The 25,832-nt window shown below is 43.8% G+C and overlaps 1 protein-coding gene across 16 annotated transcripts in view; it reads left to right on the top strand.

Annotated features, from left to right (window-relative positions):
• Positions 1–25,832, top strand: part of LOC118517412 (glutamate receptor ionotropic, kainate 2) — a 129,174-nt gene that overhangs the window by 81,075 nt on the left and 22,267 nt on the right. For 15 of the 16 annotated variants that reach the window (XM_036063508.1, XM_036063506.1, XM_036063505.1 and 12 more), the window contains 8 exons: positions 3,082–3,239; positions 14,600–14,741; positions 14,811–14,969; positions 15,208–15,228; positions 18,896–19,048; positions 19,124–19,512; positions 19,585–19,845; positions 23,251–23,388. In XM_036063508.1, the coding sequence (XP_035919401.1) occupies positions 3,082–3,239; positions 14,600–14,741; positions 14,811–14,969; positions 15,208–15,228; positions 18,896–19,048; positions 19,124–19,512; positions 19,585–19,845; positions 23,251–23,388 (1,421 nt within the window). The remainder of the gene's footprint in view (positions 1–3,081; positions 3,240–14,599; positions 14,742–14,810; positions 14,970–15,207; positions 15,229–18,895; positions 19,049–19,123; positions 19,513–19,584; positions 19,846–23,250; positions 23,389–25,832) is intronic. The other variant, XM_036063513.1, reaches the window with a different exon arrangement.

The following is a 25,832-nucleotide window of genomic DNA, read 5'->3' as shown; positions in this document are numbered from 1 at the left end:
CAGCGATAGAAAATTGGATCCATCGGTTCGGTACGGAATAATGCAGAGTCGAGAAGATGGTTGCTGGCACGCTTCCGAAGAAGCGCAACCGATTGTCGGAGAACAGAGCGGAGAAACCGGGCTGAGCTGCCAGGTCGCATAAAATGTATATTTAAATTGGGTACACTGGCATTCCGGTGGTGCGGGCCATCCCGAACGCCCAGCATGCCCAGCTGCAAGCATTTCTTGTGCATCGGGAGGCACCGGGATGACGATGATTCTTTATTAGGAGCACGCTCTTTCGTTGTCAGATAATATTTATCCTTGCGCAGCTACGTCATACGCACGGGAGCGAATGGAACGCTGGCATCCGACCATTTGAATATGGATGGCAGGCACACGCTGGTGGCATCTATCGACAAAATTGTAGGGCACCGTTTATGCAGAATTAATCAAGCATTGCATTGCCTTGGAGTTGTTTCGTGTAAACGGCAACCGGCTATCGGTAAGCGTATGAAATAGTCGTTCGTTTGTCTCGTAATGACTTTTAAAGGTTAATCTTATTAATCATAACTTTAAAAGTAGAACGAAAGTTTCAATAAAAGCTGAGAGCCCTTTATTATAGTCACAATTAACATTTGAGCCGATTTCGTTATTATTTAAAATGTATTAATCAGTAACACGGGAAACTGGATAGAAAAGTAAATCTGTTGTCATATTTCTACTTTTTGTCCTACTCTGATATAAAGACATAAGCTGATGAAAAGGCCTTGAAGAACACAACTCAGTGACATATATCAACAGGCTCTAGTCATGCCAGTCGGAGCGGTCCGGTTGATGAGGCAATAACGGCATCGGTCTTCACACGGCAGGAACCCTGGTTCAAATTCCATCCAAAACCGCCTTTTCGTACGCAAAGCGCTGACTACCTTGCTATGGGTAAAATCAAGTCACAAGAAGCCAGAAATGAAAGACAGAAAGGCGGATAGAGGTTGTAGTGTCACGGAAGCAGAAGAAGTCATGACCTCACCATGGGAGGACCTCTAACAAAATCCTTATCCCCTGACAGGAGAAGAAAAAGCTGACAAGGCCTCTCCATTTCGAGGATCTTGATAAAGGCTACATCTGCAATAGGGTCGAGTTCACTACTCATACTTCATGCCAGGAACGGGTCGCTGGCTAATGAACTAGAGTTTCTAGTGAAACATGACGTCGGAATCTTCATTATGTGACTCAATCACCCTATACTTCCAGCTTGGAGTGTCGTCAGATCGTCCAGCAGCTCGTAGAATTAAACTCCTTCTTCATATAACCTGCTCACCAATAAAAATCCTCTAGGGCGGTATGCTCTAGAGACCTCTAGGGCATAGTCCAGGACGTGTCATGCATTTCGAATGGTTTCTTCATTTCGAAGAAGATTGTGGAGCTCGAGGTATCCTGAGGAAAAATTCTCCTGAACTTCCGGATGGCACTGCTTACTTTTTTCCTCGAAGATTCGATCGTACAAAGGAAGCATAATTGCTCTACCACCTCAAGATCGATGTTGTCAACTGATATGCTACTTCCCAGTCGGTCTGTTTAATGGAAAGAGCCTTCGGCAGGTAGGTTCTTTGTCTTTGTCACATTCAGTGGTTGGTCAAGATATTTGGAGGCCCCAAGCGGAATGGCAGTAAAGACCCTTCTAATTGTGATGTTGGATTTCTCTTGCCGACGAGGTCCTGAGCGGCTACTCCTTCCGCTCTTAAGTTGATCCGCCACTGGTCACATTGATCTTCAAACTGATCCTATGACAGTCACCTTTCAGCTGAGAATACGCAATGCTCATCATCTAGTTGTTCGTCGGACATCCAGCAACAAATAGCAAATTGTGCTAGTGTTGAACTTAAGGTTTGCAAACCTTCTCCAAAGCAATATTAAACAGCTGCACAGAAGACTTATCGCAAATAAGATACGTACGATTCCGACAACATGTTCAACAGCTTCCTGCCAGACACTGCCAATCAATCAATCGTGGCCCTCAATAGCCGTACCAGCACCCAAGGGTATACGTGCTACTGCAGGATGTTTCATAGTTCGGTCCGATCAATTTCTGGAGGATGTCTTGCTGCATTCTCACCCTCACCCTCAACACGTGGAAATCTTACAAAACAATGTCTAAGAAGGTTTACATCTGATTCTAAACGCCCTTAGCTATTAGCTTCTAATATTGGCATTACTTCGGACAAAAATACCTGTTCTAAGTGTGATATGATAGTCATTCTAAATTTTATTTAAAAAAAAGCTTCAAAGCTTCCATTTCCCCTCCCAACGGAACAAACTATAAATAGCAAATGTGTCACCGCGTTCCCAGCTCTGTAATAACGCTACCGAGACATCTCACTAACAGCACTCACCCATGTAAAGGGCAAGTGTGAATCCTTAAGCATTCGAAACCGGATACAATAGCTCGCACAGCTGCGGGTACGTTAAGGACCACTCGCGCGCTCGCCTAACAATTCCCATCCCGTCAAGAAGAAATTCATTCGCTAGCGCGCGTCACATTGCGGTCACAGTATGGAAGGCGATTTTTGGACCGGTAACGGGCACGGACAGTTTTCTTGAACCCCTGCTCCGAGAGGGCAGTGTAAGGCGATACTCATCGACAAAGAAAGCCGGTCCGGATGGATGGGGCGCGCGGGTGTGGGTGTGATGCGCTTTTAACAACCAGCAAGAGGCTCTCCTGGATGAAGAAGCTCGCACTGACACAATGTAGCGAGCACTTGCAAAATTCTCCACATCCACCGACGATGGTGCGGATGAGTCGTCGCTCGGAAGCGCTCGGAAGACAAAAGAGCTACGAGTAGGTGGCTGATTGGGTGGCACTCACAGTGGCGGTGCGCAAGAAATGCAAACAAGTGGCCCAACGAGGTACTTCAGCAACGTCAAGTTACGCCGACCGTACCGTGCGAGATAATCTCGGGCACCAATCATCAACAGTCATTACATCGTGAAGCAACACTTCAGGAAGGACACTGCTCCTGATCACTTTATAGTAAGCTGGTGCTCTACAACCATCCACTAACTCTCTGTCTCTCTCTCTCTCGATTGCTTTCCCTCATTCAGGCATACGTTGATCTGGTGGCAGCCTGGGGCTGGAAGTCGTTCACCATCATCTACGAAACGAACGAGGGCTTGGTGCGCATGCAGGAGCTCCTCAAGGCACACGGACTCTCCGACTTTCCAATCACCGTGCGGCAGCTGAGTGACTCTGGCGATTACCGGTATGTATCCAGTGACCTATCCAACCCAAACATTCCCTCTCTTAACACACACACACACGTGCGCGTAACTTCCAAGTATCGCAATCGCAAAGTTTGTCCCATTCCTGGCACTAGTCTTACAACACACGCTTACAAACTACACATTAATTTAATGCCACTCGAGTAAATTTAATTTATAAATTATTTAAAACCCTCCCGCAAAACTTCGACTGCCACCACATCTTCCTCTCCCACCCCTCTGGGGAATAGTTTGTCCTTTTTGGGGGAGGGAAGTTCTACCCTAGAAACTTTTCCGCAAAGGATGAGCAGTTGCTGTGAAGCAGACCGCGAAGTAACAGCAGGAAACCCGTTCCTGGGGACGGAAATCTTTCGCCAAGTTTTCCCCACAGATGGTGGAAAACAACCCTCTCCTATTCCTCTAATCCACCACGCTATGTTGACGACGCGGAACCGATTCCAAGTACTGGGAAGAATGCATCAACTTACTAGGTGAAAGTCCTGCCGAACACTTCCGGCTTTCCGCGTACGCACATCAGCACACCGCACAGAGCAATTTCAACTATTTCCACTACGGTTTGTGTGATCGACACCTGGCATCATAGAGAGCAGGGACCCGCAGCCGTTGCAATTAAACACGTTTATTGGAGACGACTTCTGACGCTCGGGGCTGATGACAAGCGGCGACGATCCCTGTTGCTTGTTGCGTGGCTTCAGCAAAAAAGCGCTGCACAACCTGGCGACTGGATGCATTTCGGGAAAAGCGCTATTTAGCGTGCGGGAAATTAATTTCTTTGTGCGTGGAAGAAAGCAACTTCCGTATTGGGGTGAAGTTCCTGGTTCCTGACCTGAACCCACCAGGTACAGGGCCGAGTTGAACCTCAGGACAGGGAGTTGACTTCGAACACAAGTTATCCCCTTTTGTCAACTGGATGGTGCAACTGATGAAAACGGAGGGCTCCACGTGTGGGTGGTTGTGGTTCTGTAACTTAAAACCTCATTTTCCTGCATCATCAAACCAAACGACAACAGTCGCCACACCAGCAACAGCAGTTTAATATCGAACGACAGACAGTGTGTCATCGAGCGCTAGTATCGCACATTTATCATCCACCAAATAGTGTCCCACGGGTACCGTCCCACCTGCCCTACTCACCCAATCCAGCACCAGCAACCTGACAAAAAAAGGTGTGCACACACACACACACCAGGCAAAACGGTATCGTTTTTCCCGGGGGGCATTTTTTATCCTTCACCGCCTAGCTGCAGTCGGTAACTCATTAAAAGTGTACCGTGGGCGCGTTCTTTTCGCGTGTGCTCCACGCTCGGTAAAGTTGCCACCGTGGCACCGGCAAACAGACCATCCAAATGAGCTTACGCTTCGGGCGGGATTGTAATCATGCCGCCGGTGGAAAGCACGAGCTCGCATGGAAAGCCTGGTGACAGAGCGTGCCCATTTGCAGGTGGATGGTCGGCTGGCTCTAGTGAGGCAAACAGTGCTGAGCGTAACGTTAGGCGACGTACGTGTCATGGGCGAAGCTGTACAGCAAACCAACGAGGTAGGCAAACGGCATTACATTGTGAGCTTAGAGGTGGGGTTGGTGAAAAGCTTTGCAGAAGTAACATAATCGGGGTTTAAAAGATGGTGAAAATTTCATTGACGCCTGACAGTACCCCGCAACCCGCATACCATCTCGTAACGAATGAGTGAACAATCGAAGACACATTGCGTTGTTTGATGATCTGGGTATTTTAATATTATTGACTAACTATATTAATATTATTCGAAATTTTGAACTAAAAAAATAAGATTTTGGGGGGTACATGCTGACTTCAGCTAGTAAATCATCAAAACTTAGCCAGCTTCTGTCAATCATTTGAGGGCAACCATAGAGCATTTTGGGAGCTCATTCTTGTTTCGGTACGCTCTGCTTTCTTTTTACTTAGGTCGGAGCATTCTTTAAACCTACATTTAAAATATATTTCATATTCTAATTTGAAACTTTTTTGCACTAACACTAACTGGTGGTTAGCCAAAAACTGACGCATCACTTATGGACCAAGATATCTGCTAAGTGTATTGCCTATCTGTAGGCGCAATTGTTTCACCTGTCCCCAACACAACAGTTTCAACCCAAACAGGTTAATACATTCCCGAACTGTTTGACTACAAATATGGCTTATAGACTGATTGGTGACGGAAAAAGCATCACAAAATGGCGACAATCCTTTCGGGGGTAGAAAAATTACGCAATGTTCATATCGAGATGGAATAATCTTTGTTGAGGTAGTATTTTAATTACATATTTATTATTTACTCGTGAAATTGAGATCTTATCTAATTTATTGACATTTAAAGAACCATCGGTGAACTATTTTTGAAAACCATTATAATTAGCATCTTTTAAATATGCTCTATATTTTGAGATTATTACAGCTTTTGAGTTTTGAAAGGCTGACTAATGGTAATACTATTATCTGGCTCGAAGTTTCACAATACACACATTTTTTAAAGCTTTTCTACTTACTTTCTCTAAGATATCAAATGTCAATTAAGGTATTTTTATAGATCAAATCAATATACGAAACAATGATAGCGTTGAGCCATCATTAGTAGAGAAATAAAATAAATATACACACATTGTAATGCGCTTTGCCTACTGCCAGGCGCAACTTTCCTTTATCCTGAATGGGCACACGCTAATTAGCTTACTTTCTAATAACAGCAAAAAAGGGGTGATTAAAAGTTACATTAGTACAACAAATTTGCCAGCCATTGTTTCGCACTATCGCGCTTACGCACACTACGTTTGCCGCCTGTATGTACATTATTGTAGTGTTACGCAAATCAACTTCCCAACCGGCCAGATGCAGCACTTCGCATCGCACCTGATGAATTTCTGATGAGGACGCAACCCAGCATGCGGTTCACAGCCCTCCCCCAGACACCAACCCCAACCCCCGTTTCCCTCTCAGGGGGTTGAATCCGGATGAATGTGCGCATCGTACTTCATTATCTGCCCCGCCCTCGGTGCTTCGGTGTTTGGCCGGATCTCGAGATGACGGTGGTGGCGATCCACGGAGCAGCACGGTGAAATTTATATGAATTTTGCAAATTGAAATTTGTTTCAATTGCCCGCTGTTTGGGTCCCAGTGCGTGTCCCGGTGCGTTAGTTGCGGGTGATGGGTGCACACGTGCATGATGAAGGAAAATGATGGGTGGGGTGAGAGAAGCGGGGGAGGGAGGGGGGGGGAAGGAGCTGTGGGTCAAAGTGCTGATGAGTATGGGTGAAAAGTTTGCGACGGATTCTGTTACATCTGTGCACACAACCACCCATCAACACATACGCGCACATACAGTGCTGGACAGAATAAAGCATACACCTTCAATATTCCTACAAACTCATATTGCATTTATTTAGCTACGATGCATATCACTTTGATACTTTTGGACAGAAATCATAATTACCTATGCATCTTCAGAAAAACGACTGATCCAAAGCAATAATTAAAAAAAGTGTATTGGATGATTCAATGTTTTATAACAATTTTTTTAAATTTATTATGACTAAAATCAATACCTAGTGGGACCACTTCTTAACGTTCGACGTTTGGTCCAGAAAAGAGCCACAACTATGCCATAAGACTCAAGCACAGGCTCTCTAATCTCCGTGCTTTTTTGCTTTCTTAAACATTTTTATCGGCCGCATGCTCGTACTCAATCGCCAAAAGAGCTGGAGCTTGCTCTCATCCCTCAAGAGAACTTGCTTCCAGTACTTCTCGATGCTTGATCCTACCATTCAACAAGTCACTAGTCTTACGCGTACAGTTCGATCTGAGCTGGTTAAGTTGACGGTTTCTTGTATCATCGACGGATGATCAGTTTGGAGCTCTTGGACACTGCCAAGTTCTTCGTCCGTCTTATTTATTTTCCATACGCTTAACAAATTTAAATCATATTTCCGAAAGGTTAACATGTCCGTAAGACCTGCTTGATGAGTTAGAATGTTTTAAATAGCAGATTTTTACAGAAATTTGCTTTGTACCCAGCTTTTCTGATTTCAATGTCTACTTAGTAAGGTAAATCAACAGCAATTATTATCGATTACACATTTTTTTCGAGTGTGAGGATCATTTTAGTTTTTTTCCACCTTAAAAATGACTTTTATTAGTATTTTATCAAAGTTCCGAAAATGTGTGCCATTTAACGAAGTAATGATGAGCTTTCAATTTTTAACATAAAAAATGCTACATTTGTTCCAGACTAAGCGTACGAAAATTTACCATACAGTACAATCTATAGCGATATAAATATAATAATACTCCAGTGCGACCTCGCTTTTGTCCAGTACTGTACGTACACGTGGGGAAAAACACCCATACCATTTTGCGCATTTCTCTTCTGGCGGTTGCAGAGACAAGCGCGACATTGGGAGTGGGTAGTGAAGAGGGAGGGGGTGGGGGGGGGGAGGGAGAGGATCAGCAACACGGTAAATTCCCAAACCGATACACGTGGGATCGCGCGTATCGGGCCGTGAAAAAGGTCATAATTCTTACACCACACCACCCCTCCTTCTGCAACTCAATACTCCCCCCCCTCCTCCCCTACCCCCCCCCGAGGGAGGGAGTTGGAAATGTTTTCCCTTGTTACCGGCACGTACTTCTGCATACCGGTGGGGAAGTGGTTGAAAGGGGCGTTAAAGGGGAGGGGGGTACCCTCCCCATGAAATGGAGGTCAAATTTATGCTTTTAACACGTGTACGCATATCCACACACACACTTGCATTGGGAAAATCAGCCTTTTCTCTCTCTCTCTCTTTCTTTCTCTCTCTCCGTCTCTCTCACACCTTTTTTTGCATTATTCTACACTCCTCAATTAGTCATAATGGTGTGTTTGCATACGTGCCGTAGAGTGGAACCGAGCGGACCGGGAAAATTTACTACATCAAACAAAACCACACGATCCCTCGTGTCGATGTGTGTGTGTGTACACCTTTTTCACAAAAACCCACCCATTTTCTTGCCGTACCATTAGCAGTAGAACGTTCGTAGAACGGGAAAACAAGAGAATGAAAGAGAGAAACACCAAACGCTAGATGCGGGTGAACCACAACGGAAAACAAAAACACATGAAAATTTCCAACACCCATACCACTGCACAGGGTTTGTGTCGTTTGCAACCTTAGAAAAGAGGGTAAAAAAAGCCGAAACACCCAAAAAAAAAAAGCACAACAACAGATAATGAATGTCCAGTAGGCCATCCGATCGGATGGTCTGCTGCGACGGTTACCGCGGAAGTTTTTCGCGACCTTCGCATTTCGTGTTTGTTTATTTTTGTTTGTCATTCTATCAAATTTTTTACGGTATCCTTTTAATCTATTAAATTTTCCCCATAAAAAACAGAAAGAAAATTGAGCACAAGTGGCATTTTTTTTTTTAAATGTTTGGAAAAAATAACTCTCTATGTTATAAGGACATAAATGATAAAACACAACTTATAATAAAAGTTGTGAATATATATAGAATATTGAAAACAAAATATTGTTTTATTTTTTATAGTTTTATTAACTCCTTTACAATTTTTTTTCATGGAAACCAAATAATTCATTCGTTGGAATTCTACAGCTAACAAACACCATCAAGCTGCTCAGTAAAATTGTTGAGATCGTTGTACTATTGAAGTAAACTTGAAGCAGGTTTGAGATGAACTCAAATAGTTTACAGTAGGAATTTTAACCAAACGTTTATGAACTTCATTAATTTGAGTCTTATTGGAAGCTAGATACCTTGTAATCTGCAGGTGGTTCTGCTAGATCATTTGCGTCACAATGATCATGAGCTACTCGTCATCTCTCGTTTGATGTACATCAATCATCAAAGATGCTTTTGTTTTCCTTGGTGATTTGCCAGCTGTTCTTTGTCCAGGTGATAGGTCTGTTGTTTGATACTTGAAGAACGGCAAGGCCTCTAAAGCGTGCAAGAGGTTGTTCTGTCAACTCACAATCATAGTCCTGGTCGTCGCAAGGGACTTCAACGTGAGAGAACACCACATTCCGAGTGTGCCTGAGTGCAGAGGCAGAGCAAGCTCCTTGTGGGTCTCAGACGGAATGGGAAGATGAGGTCGGGGGGTGGGGGGTCGTTGGTTAGTTTTGTCTTGGAGAAACTCCTGTCCTTCGAGCAGGCTCCATTTTATATGACCCTAGTACGAGTCCTTGCCACCACTTGGACACTAAGCCTAATCGAGTTCCTTGATCCAAAGAGGATCTACAAGCCAGCGAGGGCCCTGGAGGCCACCAACTCCGTCCATAGGTGGTACCTGCTACCTGCTTGAGAGCACCAGTTCTAGTGGTATTCAGCCCCGGTGCCTCGATTGTTTTTTGGGTCGTGTGCCAGTGTTGCTCCATCACTCCTTCTTGCAGAAATACATCGTTTAGTTGTGTAGTCTTCACGAGACTTAAAATTTGGTTCGAGGGAAGTAGTCATGCACCGAAGGTTCGTCTCAGGGAGGCATATTTTTCACTGGAAAGTAGCAAAAACATTTTACTTTAATATAGAGAAGTGATTTGCTAAATGTCGCACAAGAAAATCTTAAATAGTTTTCTTAACATTCAAAGGTTTTGGTCAATACGGCGACAAGCCGTCTAACAAGAAATATAAATATATAAAAATTCAAAGGTTTTGACCAAATTTTTTAATGCAGTTGACTTAATTAAGGGTGAAAATATAAAATTTTCATTTTTTAATCAACATTGGTGAAAGAGTTCAAAGGATAGAGCTATCAAATAAAGGAAAATTTAAAATTCTGACCTTAACAAATTTTCCATCGTTTCCTCTTAGATACTTATTGATCTAAAACCCCTTTAGCAGGTGTGAAAACGTGTAGTTATTAATAATTTAAAACCCTTGTTCAAAATATTATGTTTGGTGTTCACAGCTAGCTCAATTTAGATTGCTTTATGTTTCATCACGCCACACACACCCACTGTGTCAAAGGAACAATGGAACAAATAAGCTTAGGAGATGATGAAGAACACTCACGGTTTCAGTGTTTTTTGCGCTCCTTTCTCCCACCCTGTTTATGCCTACAGCATGACCAATATGCGCTAAAAAACCGTTCCACACAATGTGTTTCCCCGAGCTGGGCGGGAAAAACAACATATGTATGTTTTACGCATTGCAGCCTTGTCGCCCCGGACACTTTCACACCGTGCAGCGCATCACTGCACGGACAATGGACAGAAGGGTTTCATTTTATTTCCATTGTTGTTGTTTCGGTTTGTTTTTTTTTATAGTGTCATCCCTTTTTCGGTACATATCCCACCGGATGGAGGCGCCCAGTACTTGTTGGGTTAAGTTGCGGTTTTCCGCTATTTATCGCTCCCCACACGGTACGATGCATGTAAATTTTCATTTCATGTGTGTGTTTGTGTGGGCAGTGCGGTAAAAATTGCTATCTAGTGTCTCACCAACATCAGCGAATTATACAAAATAAAAACTGAAAAGGAATGGTGCACTCGATCGATTTTTCACTAAAAAATTTTATTCTCTAATGTCTAATGTATTTCTCCACCAAATTCCAAATCCATTCAAGGGATAATTAACACCCAAACCCAAAAATCCAAAATCCCGCTTCGGACCGCTAATTATCTACTCCCGCAAAATTCACCGAAAACGGATTCGGAATTTCCGATACCGGGAATCACCGTTGGATCGATTTTCCTCGCATCGCCCAAAAATGCGAACTGCTCAAACTGACTGTCCACTCACACACATCCTTGATACAGTACAGCCATGGAGTGCGTCTAATTTGCGTTCGATTCGTCGTCGTTGTCCCTTCGCATCGATCGGTTCAATGTAATGCGGCTCATCCGCTGCTAAGCGCGGAAGCGTGTCCTCGTTCCATTGTTGTCGACCGTGCCATTTTCGATGACGGCGATGACGGCAGGAGCTTACCACATTATGACTTTGTTACATCTGCCCATTCCACTTAGCGTCCTATTTGCGCACGATGGCGATGTTGGACATGCATTCTAAATTTTCCACCAGCATGGATGGACAATTCCTCGAACGTTCGGTGGTGGTGAATTGTTTCCCGCATATCGAAATTCTTGCCCGATGCTGTTCGGCTGGTAAAGTTGTGTCCTGCTTGGGGTGCTATTGGTTCCCCGGAGCGAAAAACCCGTTTGGTGTAAGCGAAAATTCAGCCTGATCAAAGTATGTTTTTCCCTGAAAGAGTTTACAGCATATTGAGCTCTGCTATAGTATTTTTTAAATAAAATTTCTATAGAAAATTAAACTCCATTTAGACACTGGTATTAATTACTTCATCCCTTGCATTACTTGCATATTTAACTTTAATATATTGAAGTAATTTCGGAGTATAAATGTAACCTGTGCAACAGTGACGCCTGTGTAATAGCAGTTGCGAAACCTAGCCAAAGCATCTGTTGTGATAATTGAGTTTATTGTTTTGAATAAGTCATGGTACATTTCAAAGGACTTATCTATTTAATATTCGCAGAATTGAATTGAGCCTATTATTCTACAATTCTGTACGGAGAGTCCAGGCTATTGAATTAAATTCTTGAATTTAACGGGCCATTGTGCAATGATTAGCGGTAGGACATAAAGGACCTCAAAAGCTAGAAGCATAATGTGTGATGATACTTAGTATTCGATTAACCTCAAATAAGGTTTCCGTTAAGGGCAGAATAGAAGGTCTAGAACAACTCCATTGCTTCAGGCTCTTGATTTTTAAACAAATAGTTTAACTTTAACAATTTTTCTAGTGAAACCATACAATAGGAGTTTTATCTTATCTAAACAAAAATATTTAAAAAATTGTACAGAGCGCTAGGATTATCTTAGCTTCGGAATGTCATAATCTCAGAATGGTTCTACCACGCCTCCTCTGTTTTTTTAGACGGTCTAAAAGGACTTTATGGGCTGAGTCGTTTCTCATGACTTATGCCAGAACCTGGATAGTTGGATGAGCCCCGAAGTTTCGACCTTCGAGTCACTCCGAGGCACTCTCTAACGCCAGATTGAAAAGAAGACAGGAAGGCCATCTCCTTGGTGTAGCAGGCTCTTGGTGGAAGCAAAGGGCCCTGAGCCAGGTAAGCTTAGCTGGGGTTTGACTCAACGCGCATACGAATAAAATAGTCAAGGATATCATAGACCCCAATATTAAATTTTCCAACTCATAAAAATGGTGGTTTGGAAAAAAACTCCGTCTTCTTCTTCTCCATTGGCACTAGAACCTCGAAAGGTAATGGTTTGCCATTTCTGGCTTTCTGTGACCTGATTTTACCCGTAGTAAAGTAGCCAGCTCTGCATACAGAGAGGCGGTCCGGATTGGATTTGAACTACGGTTCAGTTCTGTCGTGTGAAGACCACCGGACTGCCCCAAGGAAAAAACTCCAATCTGCAAATAAATTTAGAGAGTGTCGTGGCCTATCACAACCGCTTACAGTGGTAATAACACAGTCAATCTGAACAACATCAGCAAAAATGGGAATACATTGTGTGGTTATGAAGTAACATAAGGGTTCCAAGAATATTATCCTGAGAACCACCGGATGAATGTGTAAACTTTTTCTGAGAAATTGGTGTTAACCCTTGATACAATGATGCTAAACATCCGTTTGGAGAAGGTTTAAACACAATCATTTCCGCTTTATCCCTGATTGTGAGACATCGAGCAGTTTCTTTGCCCTTTAGCAAAGCATTCGACGAATTCGACGAACTACTCCTTTTTGGTAAACGATTTGAATTTTTTAAGGTTTTTGTACTTTGTACTTTGTGTATCTTTGTATCCCAATGTAACAAAACCAAAAGACTCACTTCAAAGTGAGTGTTTTTTCTTGGTTAATAAACTCTAGCAAAACACATTTCCTAATTATCTTTGATAAGGCGCGTTTACACGACACAGACCCTGCTCGAGATTTCACTGGCGGCAAACCTGTATTGGTGCATTCAATTAAAATTGACGAATCTTTTTACTAGCACAAACGATTATCCAATTTTGACAGAAAACACGAATCTTTCGAAATCTCCAACTTCGAAGCCGATTTTGATAGTTTAAACATAATATGTTTACTTACGCTTGTAATGTAAGCTTAAAAAGTGATAAATTACTTATCTCACCCTACTGGGCAAGTTGAAACCAAGGCAATCAAAATAAGTGAAAAGATTTCAAACCAAAGAAACAGGGACGCGGTTCTATGCTTCAACAGCTGTTAGTGATGGTATGGGTGAGATTCACTATCAAAGCATCGCTTATCGTGTACAGTTAGCTATAGAGCGCTGTGAAGGAAGCGCACCGTAAAGTATGCAACACGCAACACATTCGGTCTCCGGTAAGAGTTTTCCCTAGAATGATTTGAATTTATGGGCGCTTCGTGACAAGGTAGCAACTATCATTTCATGTAGCATTTTGAGACACATTTTGAAACACTGTTGTCACTCTAGAAGCTCACCAAAAAATACTCAAAGGTAAAATTGTATACTCATTTGGAATATTTTGGGAGATTCCTTGAACACATCTCGAAAGCCATTAAAATGTTATTTGTAGAAAAATTTAAGTTACACAAACAATTCGAGACTATTTTTGGACTTTAAGACGTAACTAAACATAAACTTTAAACAGTCTAACAAACAGGGCATCATTAGCTGTTGTTGCAATTTTTTTTTTAACAACTCCTAGCTATCATCATAGAAAAGCTATGGCTCTGTGCGTTGAGAGCGAAACTGAACTACACCAGCAAAAATGATTAAGATCACCAACATGAAACTTCAAACTTAAACAAATTACTAGCATTTACTGTTCCCCCGTTGAGGACAACATTAACGAAAGTGGAACGCAAACCGTCTCTTTAATTGAGAGCCGCTTCCAAGTACTCGCCGTGGTCATCCACATTGCCTAATTTTTCTTCTTTGAGCCAACTTCAACGTGTCCTCTCGAAAATGGCACGTCGATAACAGTGTGTACTCTAGAAAACTCTAGCCTCAACCACGAGCACAAGCCGTCCGGCCTCAGAACCAACCCCCTCGGAATTACATCCTGTGCTAAGTGGGTGTGAGGGGCCCACTGCTGTACCAGACGCCAAACGTTGACCACGAAGTTTACCTACCTACTTCCCACAAGTACACCGTTCACACAAAATGGCCGCCGGACAGTTTAATGACGAGTGTCCACTTGACCACGAGCTTCAACGCGGCGCGGTCATTAACGCGTTTTCGATCGAAAGTGTACTGCCAACCCGTTTGACATCTAATGCTTGCCGAAACTCAATGACGCTAATGTGTTCATACCTCTTCTTCTTCTTCTTCTTCTTGCTCTGGCTGTGCCGCGCCGGAAACAGTCCACTGCTGAAGCAGATCAAAAACTCGGCCGAATCGCACATCGTGCTGGACTGTTCGACGGAGCGAATTTACGAGGTGCTGAAGCAGGCGCAGCAGATCGGCATGATGAGCGACTATCACAGCTATCTCATCACGTCGCTGGTAAGTTTTTTTGGGAGTTGCGGGATCCCTCACCAGTGTCCAGCAACTCATCCTTCCGTTCCGGCACAGGATCTGCATACCATCAATCTGGACGAGTTCAAGTACGGCGGCACGAACATCACCGCATTCCGGCTGGTCGACCCAGAAAATCCGGAGGTAGCGCAAGCCATCCACAACTGGACCATCGGTGAGGCACGGCTCGGCAAAAAGGTTGACTTCAAAACTGCGGTAAGTGTGCACTCTCTCGCTCTCTTTCTCTCTCTTACTCTCGGCTGGTTCAACTTCATAAATCACTGACCCTCCGACCCTTGTTGCTGCTCTTCTGCTCTACCACACTGCTGCACCGTCCGGGATGCACGAAAAACTCGGTTTTATGTGGACCATCTGCGTGTGTGGTGGGCTGCTATGGATCAACATGAACATCACCATCATCATCAACTTCGTCGACGGTGTTCAACAAAACTAGGAAAACGTGACCGTGATCAAGGTGAGTTACACCTGAAAGTATACTATCCCCCGGGGCGAACCTCACACACACACACACGCACAAACTGTTCGGAAGAGTCCGGACGACGGTCCTGGGTCATGGTTGAATTATTCCTACAAGGGTAGAAAAACCTTAGCCCAGTACCAGACAACCGCATCCATCCGCATCCAACGCTGAGAAGATTGCGTCCTTTCGGACTGTCGGACAACTTCCAGCCCGTCAGCCGGGTGACATTATTTCAATTTGCCCAGCTTCTCCCTTGGCTTGGCATCGGGTTTATGTGGGCTTCGGGCTTGTTTTTCTTTTTTCTATTGTTTGGTGAAGAAAAAGTGAGTTTGGGTAGTTGGGGATGAAGGATAAGGAAGCAATAAAAATTCATACAGCGAACCGAGACTGATACGTTCCCTGTGAGAGAGAGGGAAAAACAAAAACAAACATACACAAGAAATAGCTGGGAAGAAAAATAGAATTTCCCCCTCTCCAATTTTCACCTTTCCACCCATATTAGAAAGGAATCCGGAACAGGACTACCCACCCACAAGGGGATGCCAGTATCCGGGAGCTATGGGCGCCAGTAGGTATAGGACGTCACTCGACGGTTGTCGTCGTCGTCGTCGTCATTTCCGGTTAATATTCTTTCCGGCTGTCCTGACGCTTGACCGACGGTGACATCCTTTTGCCCCCATCCATCCACCATACCCACCCACCCGAAACGTTCTACGGAACTGCCCGCCACCGGCGCAGGGAAAATGACTTGGAAGACTTTCCTTTCACGGCGGCATTCACCCACCGGAACTCATTGCGACTGGAGATGCTGAGACTGGCAGTAGGCTGCTTCCCCAAAACGCCAGTCACCGGAGGCACTGAATGGACGGAAATTGGAACGCCCGAAGCTTGGGTTGTTTTATATTTAGCGACCATCTTGGTTTCTTCTTTTCTCGATTCTTTCTCTCTTTTTCTTCTTGCCGCCATCTCTATAAACCCCACGCCAACGACGGCGTGCATTGAAATCTGTCAATCAAGCACATTGCAGGGTATGGGAAGGAGGTGAAAGGAGAGGAAAAGACGAGAAAATTAATGTAAATATCAATGAATCAGTTTGACGACCGCTGTTGGTTAAAATCGTTCGAGCAAATCATTGCCAATTGCTAGCAAAAGAAGATGGAATTGAAAAAATAGAGCACAGGGCAATTTTCATTATTCTCCATTTTGGTATTTTTAACAATTTCGCAACTTTTGACAGTTCATTTCGCTTGACAACGAATCGCTTCTAGTTGAATATTATCATGAAACAGGTAAAATATGTAATTGAGGTTTTGACAATCAGATGGCGCCACAGAGAACTAAGTATTTTCGTTACTGTCGTCAAGCCGCCAAAGTCCTGAATGTTACTTACAAGATCCAGGCCCGCATACTGTTCTGTAGACTTGCACCTCTTGCTACAGATTTCGTCGAAAACTAACGAGCTAGATTTGTTGTAGGGAAATCTACGATCAACCAAATCTTCACCCTTCGGCAGATCATTCAGAAGCGCCGGCAACAGCTGTTCATCGATTTCAAGGCTGGCTGGTGGAAGTACGGTTTCCCTGCGAATTTTTTACGGCTGTTGAGGGCTATTATGGACGGTGTGCAGGGCAAAGTGAGATTGTGGAACAAGCTGTCAGCATCGTTCGAATCTCTTTGGGCACTGAGGCAAGGGGACGGACTCTCCTGATCACTATTCAATATCGCTTTGGAAGGTGTCATGCGAAGCGGGGGCTTCGACATCAGGGGCACGACTTTCACCCGGTCTCTCTCATTCCTTTGGTTTCACGGATGACATAGACATCATCAGACGGACATCTGCCGTAGGCTCTGACCATGATAGATCACGACTCAGAAGCTGAGTGTTTGTTGACGGCGACGATCTTGAGGTAATAGAAGAGTTTTGCTACCTTGGCACGATCGTAACTTCGGCATACAACGAAAGTAGCGATATCCAAAGACTTTGTTCAGTGAAATCGGTTCCACAGACTCATGAGATCAAGAATATAGATCGTCATATATTGCACACTGATACAGCCGGTAGTCTGCTACGGGCACGAGCCCTGGACTTTGCTGGCGGAAGACACCAATGCTCTCGCAAATTTCGAGCAACGATTGCTACGGACTATCTTTGACGATGTGTGCTAGACAAAACCAGGAGCTATCTGAGCTATTTCTATATTTTAGAAAACATCCTGACGATTGCCAAAGCCGGAGGAATACGCTGGTTAGGGCAAGTGATGAGGATGCCGAACTCATGCCCTACCAGGAAGGTGCTCAACGAGCTCGTTAGCAGGAGCAGTCAGACCTCAGGGAGATCGGATACAGCTGAGGGTGGAGAAATATAGCCATAGCTCATGTTTCCTTGAAACAGATTGGACACCAGACTATGTCTTTTAGACGAACTCCAAAGAAGTGGGCCAAGAAAGAGGAAAAATAGATGAGTTACGCAACCAAAACTAGCGGTGTATGCAAACCCTGGATTGCTGGTAATATCCTTGATACCTGATAAAGAACGTCTCGCAAAAAGGCATTAAAAGGACTCTTAACCTTATTAATAAGTAAGATATTCCTTCGAAGATTTTGAACGAAGATCGAAAGACTCCTTAAGCTATCTTGTAATTGTCCTAATCTGGTAAACTATTTGCGGATTATTTCAAATATACTGTGGTGGATTTCACATGCCCCAAGTTCCCATGCCCTATGTTTGACATCTGTCAGAAACCTGTGAAAACAAAAAGAGAAACCATTAAAAATACTTTTTCTCCCTTACAAGAATTCCGTCAGCCATGCCTTACACCATTGGAAACAGATGAATAGAAAAGATAAGCGAATAACACTCTGCAAAGCACGATGATTGAATGCTAACTGCTAGTGCGCGAGTGAGTGAGTAAATTATTGGAGCGAGAATTTGACCACATAACAATCAGGATGCAGTGTATAGAGCGGTGACCCCAATCCATCATGATGCAGGTACGCTCGCCATACACCCTTTAGCTTAACCCATTAAAACCATTCCGTCGCCTAAACGGCCTAAATGGTTTACTCTCGTCGTTCGACACACGGCAGTCTCGCACGGTACTGCCCGGGACCCTACACAAGGCACAGCCACGTCCACGGCTGCCACGTGTTGACGCTTCATCGCCCTCTCATCGCGCTTGTCAGCACATCCAGCCAGCGCGCGTAATGCCCGGCACATTGGCTGAGGGCTAATGAAATGCCAATAATTGCTTCGTTTACATTTAACCTTCGGTCGGGCAAGTTCGGGGGAGAGGTCACTGTGGTAGCGTCGCGAGCGGGGAACGAGTCGCCATTTGTGCCGTGACCATTGCCGAGCGGTTTCCGGTCTGATGGGCTCGAACCGATACGACGGTTCCACCCGTATGAATGTTAATTTAAACTACTCCCCTTCACAACAGGACAATCTCCGCGCGATGGTGCTTGTGTGTGTGTGTGTGTGTTGACTTTCCACGACCGGTCGAATAGTGATGCTGAACCAGGGTTGCTGGTTGGCATGATTTTCCCCGTGCCAGAAATCTTCCTCGTCACGCAATTCTTGATGATTCTGCTATTTTCGCTCTGCCACACTAACTCTCTCTCTCTTTCTCACCCATACAAACACACCAACTTATATTGAGCGTAGGCGGAAACGGCACTGATGTATGACGCGGTGCATCTGTTTGCGAAAGCACTGCACGATCTGGACACCAGCCAGCAGATTGACATTCATCCGCTGTCATGCGACACCCAGGATACGTGGCCGCACGGATACAGCCTAATAAATTATATGAAAATCGTACGTATCTCGTCCGTCCTCATCATCCCACCGCCATCACACAACTCATTTGTTTCTTTTTTCACTCTCGCACAGGTCGAAATGCGTGGCCTAACCGATGTCATCAAGTTCGACCATCAGGGCTTCCGGAGCGACTTCGTGCTGGACATTGTCGAGCTTGGTCCGCAGGGTTTGCGCAAAAGCGGCACCTGGAACTCGACGTCCGGCGTCAACTTTACGCGCACGTACGGCGAACAGCAGAAGGAGATAGTGGAGATCCTCCAGAACAAGACACTGATCGTGACGACGATCCTGAGCGCACCGTACTGCATGCGGAAGGATTCGGCGGAAAAGTTAACCGGCAACTCACAGTTCGAGGGTTACGCGATCGATCTCATACACGAGATCTCGAAGATCTTGGGCTTCAACTACACGATACGGTTGGCACCGGATGGACGTTACGGCAGCCACAACAAGGAGACCGGGTAAGGTTCACCCTGATATTTCCTTCGATCTTCGGTTGCTATTTGGGTTTCGTTCTCCACTTTCTTCCACAGTGAATGGGATGGTATGATCAAGGAATTGTTGGAGCAACGGGCAGACCTAGCCATCGCCGACCTTACCATCACCTTCGACCGTGAGCAGGTGGTCGACTTTACGATGCCATTTATGAACCTCGGCATCTCGGTGCTGTACCGGAAGCCGGTCAAACAACCACCGAACCTGTTCTCCTTCCTGTCACCACTCTCCCTGGACGTCTGGATCTACATGGCGACCGCGTACCTAGGCGTTTCGGTCCTGCTCTTCATTCTAGCGCGGTGAGCATTCTATTACGTTTCCCCTTTTTTGTGTAGCCCTTCCAGTGGCTCGGTTTTTTATTTGCCTTTCAACTTTAGAAGAAACAGAACTGCTACAATTGTATCATCGAGCAGCACACACAACACAAAAAAAATCACACGCTCGTTTTCCTCTAGCTAAAGGGGGGGGGGGGGGGGGGAGGGCCAACCCCATTCCTAACAGCAGGAAGCAGGATTTCTGTTTAACACATCAGCAGCACCAGCATGCTCGCGTACAAGATTGCACCTCATTAGACATCGTCAGCGACAGCTCAACCGGAAATGACACCACACCGTAGAATAAAAGCGCTCGTGGGGAACGTTCGCCAAAGAGGAAGGAACGAAAGTACACACCGACAGACGGAGAGCAAACAAAATGGCTACCGGAGTGGCTAACACGCCACCAGCTCTGGGGCGCACCCTGCAGTACGCTGCACCGTTGGATGAATCACGACAGACGAGGAACGCTCGATTAAGCGGGAGCTAACCCGGGGGGAGGGGGTAAAACCCGGGAAAGCGTAATTTATTTTTACGAGTGCAATCTAATTGAAAATTATCCACCATTTATGAGTCGCCATCGTTGCTTCCCGTACCGGCACAATGCTTCACCAGCTGGCCACCAGCAAGGACGCGTCTTACCTCACGGGTAACGGCTGTGTTTTTTTGTTTCGTTCTGCTTTTCGACCGGTTACCGAGATTCTATTTTTAACTTCACCATTGTGTGCAGGGTTTCTAGGGCTTGGTATTACGTTTTTTTACACCTGAAACGCACCCTGGTCATGGCACCAGATTGTTGTTTCCTTTAATATTCGCTTTAACGTATGCTGTCGCAAAATAAACACAATGAAAAAGGTGCAACCAGGACAATAGGTGATGCTTCATCTGAGAACATTTGTTTTGGTTGTCATCATCCTGGTCACGGCACCATCACCAGCAGTAATTTTTATTCAACCTAAAGGTGCTTTTTCTGCTGAATCCTTCCCAATCGAAGCTCGCATTAATTTTAATGAAGTTTTCGATTTTTTCCTGTACCTCCGAAGGACCTTCAACGTGTGCAAGGTTTGCTCACTTGAAGCCTGTTTTGCCCATGGCGAATAGTGATGGGAATATGCACTCTGTAACGTGAATTAAATGAAGAGTGGTTATTTTTACCACAACTTAGATTAAACGGTTAATGAAGAGTTAAATAATGAGCTGAACTTAAGCTTAAATCAGGACGAATGATTTAACTCTCCATGCCGACTAACCATTCACTCACTACGTTCTAACTCACCCGTGAGTTAAATAACTCATTGGTGATATAACTCTCTGACCTGCTATCCACTTACTAACTAAATTGAAACTCATTCACTACGCTATAGCTCCAACACTTATTCGCTTTAACTCACTCTCTAAATTTTGACTCACACTCTTTGTTTTAACTCAATCAGTACGTTTAAACTCACGCTCAACTTTATTGCAACCACAAAATGTGTTTATGATAGTAATTTTGCCTTCACGATTTAATTTGTTTCTTTGCGAGTGAGTAAAACATAATGAGTGAGTTAAAATGTAGTAAGTGAGTTAAAAAGAAGTAAGTGAGTTAAACTGAGGTGAGTGGGCTTAAACAAGATGAGTGAGTGAGTAAGTGATTCGGTGGTTGAGCAATGAGTTATTTAACTCATGAGTAGTGTTGAGTAGTGAACTCGAGCCTCGCTCCAATAAAATGAGGGCTCTGAGCACGCTCCAACCTCTTTGCACTCTTCGAATCCACGAGGTAGCTCTTCGCGCTCTTCGACCTTTTTGCCCTCATTGAGTGCGGAGCTATCTCACCTCTCACGTGTTAGTGAGCAGTTGCCCTCTCCTCTTTAAAACGAGCTGCTGGACCCAACACTACTCATGAGTGAGTGGTTAGTCCGCAAGGCGTGTTAAATCAGAAGTGAGTTAAAATCGTGAAGTTGAGTTGTGATGATTTAAATCATCTAATTAATTGCTCAAGACTCAACTCGTTCACTCATTCTGACTCACTTTGCACATCAGTAATGGCTGTTGGACTAATCCTTATCACGGCACCAAATAATTTAACAAAAAAGCAATCCAGCGATATTCAACCATTTACTTCCGACTGTCATCATCCTGGTCACGGCACCAATGCAGAGTAAAAGTTATGATAAAAACACGAGCACAATCCGGAAAGCTGACGCTAGCTTACAAACACTAATCGAGCATCAATTACAAACCCACCGAACGAGCGAACCACTCGTGTGAACAGTTAAAAAAACAGTTCCTCCCCGCTAAAGAAATGCTCCACCAGATGCTCGACCGTGCGGAATGAAAAACTCAGCTCACCAAATGAACGCTGCATCCGGTGCGCTTCATTCCGGAGATTAACGGAGATGGAGATAGTAAAAATGCATCCTGGCAAAACAAAAAACCGAACTGACATTAAAAATAGCTCACACAACAACAAAAAGCTCCCAACTAGACACACATCAGTCAGGATTATCTGCAACCAACCGCACCAACTGCTGCTGCAACAAAGAAAAACAATGGCGCCGAACGCAAACAACCAGCCACAAATTGAATTTTGTGCTCGGGCCCCGGGACCGGATGAAGTGGTGGAAGTTAATTATCATGAAAAATCATCCCCGATAAAACGGAAAAAAAATCACACAAACACACACACACTCCAACACTGATACACTACCGGGATGGGTGGGTGTGAAAAACGGGGTTCACCACCCCAATTTTATGGGGTAGGGGGTTTGCTGAGTGGGATGGGTTGTTGTACCTAATTTTCTTTACCCCCAACATCGCACGAAACCTTCCTCGAGAGTCAATCAAATTCAAATAGGTGGGGCGGGGGGGGGGGGAGGGCGGAAGGGGAGGTCGAAAGGGAAGCGCTGGAAAATAAATACAACAAAACGCGCGGGCTGTGCATCATCGTTAATTTTCCAATCAATATTCAAAATCGCTCCCACAAAGCTTTCCTCCAAACACCCCGCCTCCCACCTTCCCACCCTCGTCCCACGGAAGCAATAAATTCTCATTTCCGGTGTGTGTGTGTTTCGGGGAACGTGCCGGACATTTTGTTTTTTTTTCTCCTCTCTCTCTCTCTCGTTTCGTTCGGCCCGGGTTGTGCGTGTCATTCAGTAGAATAAACAAAAGAAGCGTTTTATTTTGCACTTTGATTTAGCTTCCTTTTGAAATCTGATTTCTATTTTTTTCTATTGTTTTTCCTTATTATCTCTGTTTTCTGTGGTTTTCACCGTACTTAACTACCCCATCCGTTATGGGCGGCAAGCTTTTGGGTCCTTATTTTTGATCAGATTTTTTTCCTCAAATTTTCGATGTAGATAAAACGTTCCATAATGTACCTTTCGCCCTTAATTTAACCTCTCGATTTAGCTTCACACCGTACGAGTGGCCGACGCCGAACCCGTGTGATCCACACCCGGAAAAGCTGCAAACCCAATTCACGCTGATGAACTGTATGTGGTTTGCGATCGGTTCGCTAATGCAGCAGGGGTGCGATTTTCTACCCAAGTAAGCTCAGCGGCTGAGGGTTTGGGAAGATTTTGCGGTCATTTTGTTTTTCATTCTCAGCTGATAGTAAGGACTGTCCGTAGGGCAGTACGAAATTAAGGGTGGAGAAAATTGGTGACAGATTCAGTGAGAGCGACGTAGATGATTTTTTCTCCAATTTTTATTAATATTTTGTGGTTGGTAGCTGTAGTTATTTGTCTAGATTATTCGGGTTCCGATATCCATTTGAACTTTTTTGACTTTTGATTGGTAACGAATGTTAAAAAAACACGTTTAATTAAATTGAGAATATATTTACCCACCAACACCGGTCTGGTGTCTCCACTCGCAAACTCATATTAAGCTAGCACATTAACACAAAGCACACCACCCATCACGAGGTTTTCCATCCACTTTACTCATTCACTCAGCAAAGCTCGGCTAATGCCCGGTGGTCGTAATTTTTGCATTAGCAAGCCACAGCCACTCGCTAATCTTAGGGCACGAGTGCTAACGGGCGAATCCTAGCTCCGATTCCATCTATCCATCCATCCATCGGATCCGTTCGACCGTCGGATCGATAAACCGGCTTCGCGTTAGACCGCTAATCGACTGTTGTCGGGCTTGAAATCAGCTTTAGCAAAAACCATGATCGTGCTTCAAGTTTACCTCATCGACGCGCGTTTCACCGTTCCGAAGGGGTTTTTTTTTTGTGTCTGGTGCTTCATCGTTTTCTTCGTCCTCCTTTCTTCGTCAATCCGTTGCACAAGTCGTCGGCAGCCGATATTGGTGTAGTGTTCCATGGAAACCTCCATCGCTTGGCACGGGCTTATCGGGTTTCATCCGCCTGGATTTGCGATGTTGCGAGCAGTATTTCTTCGCCGCACTCCCCGTGTGTTCACTCTTTCTATCTGGCTCTGATCTGATTTTCAACTCCACTCCCGACGCAACTACAACGGTGCGAACGTACCTCGTCGTCAAGCGACGCTAGGTTGTGCTAGGGTTTTTCCTGTCGAGTGCCTTTCAACAGACCACCGCCTAATCAGCGCCGAAGAATGGGTTCCTTCCCTACCGCAGACGATTGAAAATATATGGAAGGTGTTTGTATGTGTGTCTGTGTGTGTGTGCAGAATATCTTTTCCACCTTTATTTCCCTGTTTCTCTTGTCTACGCTCATTCGCAAGTATATACTCACTGCTTTCACCCGTTCTCAGACAGGTGAAAGATGAAGCAATAAGTGCTCATCTCACGACTAGGGGAAAAAAACTCAATCACACTTTATACAGTGTGTGCACAGTGAGAGTATGGCGGTAAAACATTATTTGAAAGTGGTAAAAAATTCATATTGCTGTATGTCGTTTAATAATCGTCTGTTCTTTAAACAATCTAAAAATACTTTTAAAAGTTATAATTGAAGTTATTTTTAATATTTTGATATATATAATCATATATTTTCTCAATTTTTAGTAAAAAAAAATAAGATTTTGAACAGGACAAAATACGGCTTCCAGCCGGTATTCAACAAAAAACGTCGTAAAGGATACTTAAAATGTAAATAATTTAGACAACTCTTAACATGTGAAGACAAATATTATGAGGAGCCATGATTACATATCACCAGCAATAAACTTTATGGCACTTTAAAGCTATAAGTCTTGCGAACCATTTTTCAACACGTTGTTAGTCGACTATTTATATTTCATTTTGAAAAATAAATTGTCTGCATATAATGTCTGTACCATTTGTAAAATACGTTCAACTTGAAACGAAATCATTTGAATCGTTTTACAACTTTCAAACTGATTTTAAAGATTGTTTTTGTTGTTATTTGTCCAACATGATTTAATTTATAACTTTCTCATTCTTTGAAAAGAGCATCGTATACGACAAACCCTTTTTTCTTAACCAAATAATTAAACTGATAGTAAAATACAATGGTACACAATACGGCGTCATGCCGTAATACTGGAATTATAAATAAATAAATAAATAAAATACAATGGTACGTTTAGGTATCAATACGGCGAAAAAAATAATTTTGTACAAATTCTTAAACAGGGTTTTTTTATTTTCTTTACGAAAAATTTCAATTCTCAGTTAACAATCAAATGAGTTTTGTTTTTAAGTCTTAGTAATATTATCAGACAGCCCCATGCAAATGGAGGAAAAGATAATACTTCTCTTAACAAAATATATTTCACTTACACATCAAGAACATCTGCACTGAAGCACTGAGCGAAATTATTATAAATTTGTGGAAAAAATCCCAACTCATTAAAACCAACGCTCATTAAACATTTTCCAAACGCCATTTTGGCAAATTTTGCCTTATTTATTTATCGAAAAATAAACAAAAAGCACACTTACACACTGACCAATAAGCTGTTTTCACTTGATCCAACGAGTAATTTCTGGATTTTTTTTATTCTAAAAAGTTTACAAGTAAATGTAAAAAAAATACACAA

The sequence above is a fragment of the Anopheles stephensi genome, chromosome X (genome assembly GCF_013141755.1).
Source record: "Anopheles stephensi strain Indian chromosome X, UCI_ANSTEP_V1.0, whole genome shotgun sequence".
NCBI classification, from domain to species: Eukaryota; Metazoa; Arthropoda; class Insecta; order Diptera; family Culicidae; genus Anopheles; species Anopheles stephensi.
This window is presented reverse-complemented; position numbering and strand designations above follow the sequence as displayed.